At 42.8% G+C, this 11,972-nt stretch overlaps 1 protein-coding gene across 1 annotated transcript; it reads left to right on the top strand.

Annotated features, from left to right (window-relative positions):
* Positions 1–6,403: 6,403 nt before the first annotated feature.
* On the top strand, positions 6,404–11,598 carry LOC308096603 (microfibril-associated glycoprotein 4-like; the record flags this gene model as incomplete). Its single annotated transcript, XM_080444018.1, has 2 exons — positions 6,404–6,512; positions 10,626–11,598. 2 exons carry the CDS (start codon positions 6,404–6,406, stop codon positions 11,483–11,485), a joined length of 969 nt encoding a protein of 322 aa, XP_080300144.1. The 3' UTR covers positions 11,486–11,598.
* Between the last annotated feature and the right edge of the window lie 374 nt (positions 11,599–11,972).

The raw sequence follows: 11,972 nt of genomic DNA, 5'->3' as shown, positions 1-11,972 counted from the left end.
AATATTTTCAGAGGCTATTAAGCAGCAGAAAAAGGAGGGGTTTTGTTCTCAACTGAAGCCTTTGACAAATCATGAATTCTAAAGCTTTTATTTCAGCTGTTAAAATCCCCACTTACTGTCAAAACAAGTTCTAAAGAATTATTGCAAAAGCGCAGACAACAGAAAGCAACCACAGCCATCATACCTGCTCCAATCAGCTGATGAACTATGCTAACGATGAATATCTCTGGGGTCATCGTTTCATTTTACAGCTCCACTTCCTCCTTTATATTCTGTCCTCCATTTCCATTTTCTCCCTCCCCATTCTTCCTCTTTGTTTTCCCTTTTGCACAAAGTGTGTTTTAATAAGTTTTTATCTCTCCATTCTGGGTCTATCACTTTTGTTCAAAACGCAACTGCAACTGACTGCACTTTTAAAAAAATGGCATCCATTAATGATATTTAAAAAAAGGTGTCCAACAAAAGCCTCTATTCTTCCCATGAACAGCCTCTATTCCTCCCATGAACAATGTTCATGGGAAGGAGCATTATCCAGTGTGCTGACTGCTTTTTTATGATTTTTGTTTTAACAAAGTTGTTGATTGGAAATGTATGAAGCAAGAATAGAGCAGGGAGACAAGAGGGAGCCACCATAAGAAAGAGTAAAGGACATATTTGGAGAAAGAGACGGACAACAAATGAATTTCAGACCCTGCAAACAATGTTTAACATGCTGTAACCTGGCTGATTGCAGCAGACAAAAGGTATTATTGTGTCCCACATTGCATCTGAAAGGCTAAATTATTCAGGCATGATTTGTGTGTGTGTGTGTGTGGGTGGGTGGGTGTGTCACACACAGTGAGATGACATTTATATTAACAAAGATGAGGCCTTTTAAGTTCAGTTTGCTCAGCAGAGGTGATGTAAAGAGCACGTGAGTCATTAGACTTCAGCATCAGAGCATCTGACTCAGTTTGATGCTTAGCCAAGGTCGCTGCGTACCTTACCTTGAGTCTCTTTTTATCTCAACTTTATTATTAATTTATCTTTCTCTCGCACTCTCTTGTCATCTATTCTCTGTGTTCTCCCCCCCCCCCCCTTCGGTATCATTAGGGAGAGACACATGACAGTGTACAGACTTAAACTAGTGCCAGTGGAGACAGGAGGATGGAGAGTTAAAGACTTGACGAGCGTCAGGGATAAATAATCATATTTCTATGCACCCACCATGCTGGAAAAGCACCATCTGGGCCAAGCCCTGGATTTGCATTACAATATAAATGAGAAGTTGCTGGAGCCGAAAGGGTGATGTGAAGTCATTCTGCCCCCCCCCCCCCAACACACACACACACACACACACACACACACACACACACACACACACACACACACACACACACACACACACACACACACACACACACACACACTCTCTCCCTGACAGGTCGCTTCCCCACCTCCCCAATCCCTCTTAGCGCCATACTGTAGCTCCCTAGAAGCAGCAGGCACCAGACGCTTTGTTGGCGTGCGGTGCGCTGGCACAGTTTGTTGCCCCCGTCCTTTTAAGTATCTTTTTCTTTATTAATTTCCTTGACACTCCAGCTCCATTTTTGTTTCTTTCAAATGCCACATTTCCACATGCATGGCACAGCAAGCAGCGTGGTCGCGTATTGTGTGCTCCAGTGGCTTCCCTTCCAGACTGTGAAATGCATTCAACACCGTACCCCCCCACCCCTCCCGACACCTTCGTATACAAGTACTGTAAGTGCACAGCAGATGGGGAGGGGTACAGAGATATGGTTTAAGGGGAGGTGGCAATGACTGCAAGAGATAGCAAGGGGTGCATATAAGTACAGTATATATGTGTGACTGAGAGACCGTCACTTATATATGTCCAATCAGCTCAACCTGTGTGTTTGTATGAATCTGGTTTCATCATGACATGGTAGCTTTATCTATGATTATACGACAGGTACTTCCCTCAAAGCAATCTGAGTGGAAATAGCTATCTACCCACGCTTCAAAAGAGCATGACAGCACACCTAATCAAAATATAAAAATCAGCTGTGCTGATCAGAGGGAGTCAGAGCAGAGCCTAGCCAAGTGGCTAGGCTAGCGGTTTGCATTGGAAGTTTGAGACCGCAGTAGCTAAATCTGGCATTAAAAAAAAATTTTGTTTCTTCATATGTGTCCAGTCTGCGAAAGGTTGTCTAGCGTGGCTGAGTAAACAAGGACTTTCTCTGTCTGTCAGACGGACCCCATGTATTTCCATGATAACAGAGATAACACACTCGCAGAAAGGTTGTTGTTTTCAGAGAGAAATGTCCCGCAATATGAATACATTTTGATATGTTTTATTTTTTAGTTTTTTGGTAACTGTTGTATAATCGCAATATTACACTCGAGGGTATGCTTTATAGTGAATATTGCAATTACAATAATCACGATAACGCACACCCTCTCGTGTAATATTGCTTAAATAACTTTTGGTTCCTTACTTACAGTAAGTGGCAGGATCTAGTCTAGTGCCAGGCATATTGAGAGCCCCCTTTTTTTTTTTTTACATTTATTTTTTCATTTTATATTTTCATGCTTCTTTTTTTTTGTTTGTACATAGTGGTATTTTTTCTGTATTATCTGTATTTTCATGTTGATTTTTGAACTGTTTGGTTGCTACTATATATGTCTATGAAATTAATTCAAGGACCCCAACGGAAACAAGTCCGCAAGGACTTTTTTGGCCGGACCTTTTAGACAAAAGTATTATAAATGTAACTGTGTTGTTTTACATTCTTTTGCCTAATAAAAATTTCAATCAATCAATCAAAAAGCTACAGTAGCAACTTAAAAATACACAGCCTTGAGATTTACCGTTTGGAAGGTTAGGAGAGAGTCCGTAAAAATTACACAGTAAATCAATGCCACCCAAAGTCAAACATTTTGGATTTTAAAATACAGACACACACACACACACACTCTCATTTCTCATTCCTGTTAACATCTCATCTTGGCCTTCATAACTTATTATTATTTCGCAGTTTCTGCACTATTTCTCTCAATTTTAAAAGGCTTTGCATGGCTGAAAGTCACATAATGAAATTTCAGATCGGCACTGTAGCTAATGATTGTGAATATTTTATGCAGTTTTCTGACACTTTTCATGACATAGCCATGGTAACAACTGATTGACTTTTTTATTGACACAGATCACATGCACAAAAGGACAGTTTCACACAATCAGTCAAAAGGATGAACACAAACAAGCTTGAGAGCTTATTTCCATTGTGGTCTTTCGGTGTAAAGCAATAAGAATAGAGCAATTTTTTTTTTAAAGAAATCACGTTTTCCCAGTGCAATAAATAATAACAACTAAAACTGTAAAAACGAAACGGAACCTGTTGCAACCCGACTGGCTTGTGGTTGTGGGACTGGTCCAGCTGCTATTCAGCCAACTCTTTGGTGAAGACTTGAAGTTAACCATTGACCTAATGACCTTGAGGCTTGCAGGTAGCCCACATAACTGCTGCTTATAAAAACGAGTTCTGACCAAAACCGTGTTTTAATCAACAAAGACAGAGATTTCTCTGGTTGAGTAACTGCGTGCATCGCCGTTCTTGAAAAAGTAATTGCAGAGGTATCATCATGCTGTGAATGGAAGTTGTGTTCAGATGGCTGATTCCACTTAAAGCTTGTGAGGAGGAGGCTCTGTGCCAACTGGAAGTGTAGAAGTGCTAAGTTGTGTTTACTGGTGTGCCATAACAGCTGTATGAAGTGATAATTACATTTGTCAAACGAGCATGTGGCTTTCAACTCTTTGAGTAGCCTGTTCCATTTTGACGATAGAGGTCGTTTGTTTTTCCTTCCCCGTCTGACAACATTCTAACAGCACTGCTCAAATCACAGTAATTGTCATACAATTTTAATTCATAATTTGCTGTAGCGCACACATTTTTTCAAAAACCTACAAGAGCAGTCACTCAGCTTGCTCTCTCAAACACACATCAGCTATTCACAATCTGCCACAATATGTGCTTCTGCCTTTTCCCTTTGTATGAACATGTATGGGTGGCACTGGCTCAGGAGATATAGCGGTCGTGGAGCTGGAAGGTTCCCGGTTCAATCCCCAGCTCCTTGCATAGTTTTGAAGTGTCCTTGAGCAATCAGTTTGTGAGTGGGTGTAAAATGCACATTATAAAGTGCTTTTGATTAGCCAATTTACTGTAGAGTCATGGGTACAATACAGGAAGCAGGGGCCACTAAAAGCATGCACGCATATGCATGCGCGCGCGCGCGCGCGCGCGCGCACACACACACACACACACACACACACACACACACACACACACACACACACGGCCCAGGATATGGACATATGAGGGGTGAACGACATTGTTCACTGTTGCTGGCAGCAGGTCCGGATGCGCAAATAGATTGAAACAAATGCTCTCATCAGGTATGATCTGCACGTATAGTACACGTATAGTACACGTATAGTACACAATCACATACAGTACTCATACAGTACACATGCAGTATACATTAGGGGTGCAGCGATTTTCGGTTTATTACCGAACCGTACGGTTATTCCCTGCATGGTTCAATGCGCCTTTATGAACCGCGGTTTTTCAGTTTACATTTTTTTTTCTTCTAAACATCACTCCCGGAGTTCCCCGCGACCCACGAGGGAATCCAGCTGGTGTTGCTCGCCAAAAACAGATGATCCACAAGCATCACGACAGATTGGGAGCCTGTAAATCGTCTATATTCGGTGGGCGACACCATCGGATTAATAAATGAGCATAATGATTAGCCTACTTGACATTGTTGTCGTCCTCTCCACTCGTAGCAGGAGCTCATTAAAAGTTATTTACGTCAGACCAGTCCCAACAAAGTACTCCATGACTGTAGATAGGAACTCTTCTTGTAATCGTTATAAGCACATTATCCTTAAATCCTTATGCAGAGATTAAATGCCGATGTTTAATTGCCGTCAACTTAATCTCTCAAGAACAGATTCTGCTCTGCGTTGGAATCTGTCGTGAAGGTTCGTCATAACGTGTACGCACTGGGCTACAAGTGGGCGTGCCTTCAGATCAGGAAGCAGGCCGCGCTTTACCCAATCAAATGTAGTGGCCGGGATTCACGTGTCCGTCGATCCTTCCCCCTCGAAACAAACCCAAACTAATTTAACAATAGCGTCCGCGGAGCAGACAAAACCACGGAAAGATATTCACATTTTAACTTACTCTTTCATCATAGAAACAAGTGGGCTTATAACCAAAACGATCCATGTTCTCTGGGAGAAGTGGTGTTAGTGTTCCGTGTAGAAATATTGTTAGTGGGAATGAAAACATAGTCGCACCACCGGAAGTGATGCGCTGAAGGCAGACCAAAACCCCGGTTTCCTTGCGCACGGGTGCTACGTCGTCATTGTCCCAGAGCCAAGTGAGATAGTACAAACAGCAGAGGGCGCAGTTTTTCTTTGCGACAGTATCTCCCCATATTCCCAGCACATGTGTGAGGTATAGTGACATAATGTGTATTTGTTTGAGCATAATAATGAAAGTAAAGTCAGCGATATACGGTAATTTCTTTCCTTTAAAATAGCAGAAACTACTGGAATGTGTCTGAATAGGAAAAACGTTTTATTGAGATATATATATATATATATATATATATATATATATATATATATATATATATATATATAAAATAATTACTGTCGAGGTTTGAACCGAACCGTGGGCTAACTGAACCGTTGCACCCCTAGTATACATTCAGTAACATTAGTACATATGTTTTCAGACAGCCTGAACACATTGGTGAATACACTTTCTTTCTCCAACTGTGATTAAACCTTGAATCCACAGAGAGCGCCGTTATTGCTACCAATGACCCTGAGTCTGATCCTGACGATAGTAACTATTTTCTAAGTTCTAAAATCCCCACATATTATATTCTGAGTCAGGGCAAGAAAAAGAACAGTACCCCTCCCCTCACCCCCCCTCCCTCACTTACTTTAATACAACGTACTGTATAATAGGAGCAGTGACTTCTTCCATTCTATTCACGCGTGTCTGCCGCTGAGCAGACCTTTCTGTGGACGGATGCTTTGTCTTCTGCAGCCAATCCCAGGACCCCGTTCCTCCTGGAGAAAAGAGAGAAGAAGAATAGAGGCTTTTTTTTAACTATCATGTATTAATGGATGCCATTTAAAAAAAGTGCAGTCAGTTGCAGTTGAGTTTTGAACAAAAGTGATAGACCCAGAATGGAGAGATAAGAACTTATTAAAACACACTGAGGGATAATGCGTGCATTCATTGTCCTTTGTGCAAAAGGGAAAACGACGAGGAAGAATGGGGAGGAAGAAAATAGAAATGGAGGACAGAATATAAAGGAGGAAGTGGAAATGTAAAATGAAACGATGACCCCAGAGATCTCCATGATGAAGATCTCTGGGGTCATCGTTTCATTTTACTATGCTAATGATGAAGACTTCATCATTAGCATAATTCATCAGCTGATTGGAGCAGGTATGATGGCTGTGGTTGCTTTCTGTTGTCTGCGCTTTTGCAATAATTCTTTAGAACTTGTTTTGACAGTAAGTGGGGATTTTAACAGCTGAAATAAAAGCTTTAGAATTCATGATTTGTCAAAGGCTTCAGTTGAGAACAAAACCCCTCCTTTCCTGCTGCTTAATAGCCTCTGAAAATATTGATACTATAAGCCCCATTATACTATTGAACCATGGCTAATATCCACACAGACTGCATTAGCGCGTATGTAGCTTTAATTGTTTCCTCCAAAGGTTGTTAAAGGTTTCATTTTAGGGAGGACTATCAGTCTAACTGTCGATGAATAAGTAAAAACATTTTTTTGGCTGGTTTTATGAGTGCTGATGGTGTTGATGATGTTCAGAACCATATTAATTGTTAGCGTTTTGTTCGTACTGCTCCATTTAAAAGGTCTTTCAGTAATTTAATGGGTCATAGAATGAGTGCTTCAAAGTGCTGCTGGGTGTAAAATTACAGGCAGTCATCACACAGCTAAAAATACTTAAATGGACAAGCTGCTTTTTCATATTCTTTGCTGCTGCAGGGTGATACCGTACTGTATATGCAAATATTGGAAATATATTTTATTACACGATAAAACAACGATGTTCCACTTCCAATTTGAAATTGAGAAAACTTTGTTATATACTATACCCGCCATGCTGTTGACTGATATTATGAGAGGCAACATGATAGAACTCAGCAGCAGGAGGCTAGGCATAGGCGTCTATACAATTTCAAATGGTTCTGCCTAATTGTACGGAAGTGTCTGGTTTGAGAGACAGACTACTATAACACTAACTCTAACCAGGGCAACCTGTCAGCCATTAGAGTTATAAACTAGAAAAAGTGCTCCTCGGAGCACAGGTCTCTGCCAGGTCAGGTAGGTTAGTGTGGTCCAGCAATGTTCGGAATTCGCCAATCAGGCTGGAATGTGAAAAATCAGGCGGATCGGACGGATCCGTCTTGATCACTTAACTAAAGAGATCATTTGTACTGATTTGCGTGATGTTTGGACAACATTTGTAGGAGTAATATTTCAAAAATAATAGTAATCGGCCTCCTGGTGGCGCTATAATAGGGCAATGTTGAAAGGGTGGCATTTGTTCCTCAACGTAGTGCGAATATGCGTGCGAATATGCACCGCAATCGGACGCTGCGTTCAAAACAGGCTACTCCTGCAAACTTTAGATCAATCTTAACCAATGAGGATGGAATATGAAAAATCGAACAGATCCGTTTTGATCACATGACTATAGAGATCATTTGTACGGATTTGCTTGACATTTGGAAGAAATCTGAAGGAGTAATATCCAAAAATTTGTTTTATATAAGTCAGCCTCCTGGTGGCGCTATAAAAGGCAGATGTGACAAATCAGATGTACCCACTGGGCGGCAGTGGCTCAGGGGTAGAGTGGCCGGGTAGAGTGAACTGGAAAACCGCAAGGTTCCCAGTTCGATCCCGGGCTGGGGGGCTCCCCCAGAGTTGGTGTCGAAGTGTCCTTGAGCAAGACGCTGAACCCTTAATTGCTCCCGATGAGCAGGTTGGTGCCTTGCATGGTTTCCTCCGCCATCGGTGTGTGAATGGGTGAATGTAATGCACAATCTATGTAAAGCGCTTTGGATAAAAGTGCTATATAAATGCGCCATTTACCATTTTACCATTTACAAATGCAGGGCAAAGGTTTTTCCCTGGCCTCTAGGGAGTGCGTCGAAAAATATTCGCCAGGGCTGTCCGAATTTCGAATTGGCTCAAGGTCAGATTGTGGCATCCCTAGTTATAGGTGCCTGTTATAGCGTCACCATGAGGCTGATTTGAAAAATTTCAAGTGGCATTTCTTCCTCTGCCTAGTGAGAATGCGTGCAAAATGTCATGTAAATTGCATGCTGTGTTCATAATATCAGGCATTTTGTTCAAAACGGAGCACTCCTGCAAACTTTGGAAGCCATTTTTAGCCAATCAGGATGGAACATGAAAAATCTGAAAAACCTACAAAATCTATAGGAGTACTGTAAAAAAATGTGTTTTGCAAAAAGCGGCCTCCTGGTGGAGCTATAACAGGCCCTTGTGAAAAAAATTGGGCAGAGGTTCTGAATTGGCATCCAGGGAGTTTGTGTGCACAGTTTCGCTGCAATCAAGCCAATGGAGCCAGAGATTAGCTGTCCACGGATGGACGGACGGACGGACGGACGGACGGACGGACGGACGGACGGACGGACGGACGGACGGACGGACGGACGGACGGGGTGCAAAACATACTCTCTCGCCATGCCTTGCGGCGGAGACAATGAAAAGCAAACATAGGCACATTTAATCCTTCAGTTGGGATCAACAAACCCATTACTCTGATAGATGACCGGCCTAGTATAGAGCTCAGAGGGCCCTATACGAGGACCCCTTCTGTTTTCCCTCTACACTAAATACCTTCAGCGAAAATGACTGATATACAAGCTCACTGTGAGCTTGTAGTGTAGAGTCGCGTCGCAACATGTTGTGAGCTGTTGCGTTGCGACACGACGTGGTGTGAGCTTGTCGACCTGCTATTTTTGCTGAATGTTTGCTCCAGAATAGGGACACCGGGGGTTCTTGTGATTAACCTGGCGATTCCATAAATGTTACGCTTGTTAGGCCCCCTGATGTGCTACTGTAGAAAGAAGTTAGAGACTTAGAATCACACTCTTCTATCCTGTATTGAAAGCCTGCTGCCTGCAGGGGACACAATCACACCATATCAGTCATTTTTGGCACAATTACTGTAGCAACTTTAGGACTACTGCCCACGTTCACATGGAAGCAGGAGGATGACTGTTTTTATTATTTATTTTTAGTATAAATGTAATAATTTCTCCTCTTTGAAGTGTATTACTTGGTGAAGATGAATTATGTTAACCTGTACATGAAGCCAAGGTCGCTCTAGACTGACAAATTAAACATCTCTTCTCCAAAGTGTGTGTGTGTGTGTGTGTGTGTGTGTCATAGCCGTAGGAAGCCATTCCCAGTTGGGGGGGACATATTTGTACCGGCCCACGAAGTCGCGGTTCTGGGCGGATATTTCCGAGTTTTGGGTGGTTATTTGCGGTTATTTCTTTTTATAACTCTTAATAAATGTGATTGTGCCGCTCTTCCACCTTCAAGCAGCTCACAGCAGCTCACAGCAGCCAGCAGCCAGCAGCCAGCAGCCCTCCCTTCCAGGCAGCGGCCGCGGGGTCCTAGTGCCGGCCTCATTTGAGGCTTTTTTTTCCTCCTCTTTTTCCCCGTGGCCTCGCGGCCCAAATACCGGTTCGCGGCCCACGCGAGGCCCCCCCGTCCCCCCCCCTTTCCTGTGTGTGTGTGTGTGTGTGTGTGTGTGTGTGTGTGTGTGTGTGTGTGTGTGTGTGTGTGTGTGTGTGTGTGTGTGTGTGTGTGTGTGTGTGTGTGTGTGTGTGTGTGTGCGCGCAGTGGCGCGGGAAGGGGGGGCTATGGGGGCTGCAGCCCCCCTGGTGATGGGAGCAGCCCCCCTGGTGATGGAAAAAAAAAAAAAAAAAAAAAAAAAAACTTATTTTATTTTATTTTTTATAATATATATATATTTTATGGATCATAGCAGTCTGTTACGGTCATGGATGAACTTCAACCTGGTGTTTACACTGTCTTTCTGCCTTTTTGTGTGGGGAAAAACACAGAAAACCCCAAAAAAATCACAAAAAAATCGCGCGCGAGGAGTCCCCCCCGACGCACAGCCCCCCTAGGTATTAAGGACTTCCCGCGCGCCTGTGTGTGTGTGTGTGTGTGTGTCTGTGTGTGTGTGTGTGTGTGTGTGTGTGTGTGTCTGTGTGTGTGTGTGTGTGTATACTATGTAACTAAAATGTATAGGCAGGTCAGACTGGTCTGGTGACAGAGTACCTCTATCTATCATACGATCTCTCTGGTGTCAATACGTCACCATTCTTAACTATAAGAGAAGGGTCTCACACACAGACTGCATTGAACCTTCTACTGGAGCTGAACACACACTCAACACACTCAGACGTCCTCTGATCTGAACAGCAAGCTACAACTCAAAGACTTCAAGATGATACTTGTTGCTGCAGTTCTGTTTCTGGCTGTAACAGTCCACTCTGCTCCTCGTTGTGGAATCAACCAGGATCTGGACTGTGAGGAAAACTACAACAATGGTGATCATGAAATTCGGGAACATTCCGTAACGGCCGCGCCGGCGCCGGCGCCAGTTATGTACAAATGTGTAAATCCCAGAGCTCAATTTTTGTCCCTGCTGTACGCCCCTGATGACTGTGAGGAAATCTACAACAATGATGATCATGGTTATCACAAGCTGGTTCTGGACTGTGACGAAATCTACAAACAATTCTCCACAGCGAGTGGTGTGTACACCATCTACCCCACTACTCCACCTGCCAGGGTCTACTGTGACATGGACACAGATGGAGGGAGGTGGACGGTCATCCAGAGAAGAGTGGACGGCACTGTGACCTTCTACAGACCCTGGGCTCAGTACCGAGCTGGGTTTGGAGACGCATCAGGCGAGTACTGGCTGGGACTGGAGAACATGCATGTCCTTACCAAGGACAAACACTATGAGCTGAGGGTGGACATGGAAGACTTTGAGGGAAACACAGCGTTTGCCTCTTACTCCTCTTTCTCTGTGGGTTCTGAGGCTGATGGCTACAGGCTGCAGGTTGCTGGCTTCCAGGATGGAGGAGCAGGAGACTCACTGACCTATAACAATGGAATGAAATTCTCAACCTTTGACAAAGATCAGGACACGTGGAGCAAGAACTGTGCAATTGATCATTACAGTGGATTTTGGTACAAGAAGTGTACCAATTCTAATCCCAATGGTGTTTACCTTTGGGGAAAGACGCCTCACGACACAGGTGTAGCCTGGTACCACTGGAAGGGTTATCGTTACTCCCTGAAGGCTGTAGCGATGAAGATCAGACGTGTTCCTTAAACATGTTTAGGTTCGCATGCATATATTTTAGAAAAGCACAGCCGTGGTATAAAAGGCATGATGCAATATTTACTCTTTTTCATGGTTTTAATTTGGGTTTTTTTCTCTCTTTGGGACTCTGTTTAATCCTAAACTCATACAGTAGATATCTGTATTATTATCTCACATTGTTACAGTGGTGACCTGTCAGGGCTTTTAAATGAATACATAATCCAAGATGTTGTGAACATCGTCATGAATAAAGAGATTCATGCAAAGACAAAGCAAGGTGTATTGTGTAATGCTTTACTTAAAGGTCGGGTCTATCTTTATAATCACATTTACAATTCATTATAAGGCTTCATAACACTAATGTTTATAATGATACATAACAACTTATAACAAGGTTTATGAAGTATTTTCCGTGTTGGTCAAATTACATTATTATGCTTAGAAGAACAGCATATTATAACTACCATACTTTTGTATTGTAGCTTGTTTTATAAGT

The sequence above is a fragment of the Gymnoscopelus braueri genome, assembly GCF_963280865.1.
Source record: "Gymnoscopelus braueri genome assembly, chromosome: 12".
Lineage (NCBI taxonomy): Eukaryota > Metazoa > Chordata > Actinopteri > Myctophiformes > Myctophidae > Gymnoscopelus > Gymnoscopelus braueri.
This window is presented reverse-complemented; position numbering and strand designations above follow the sequence as displayed.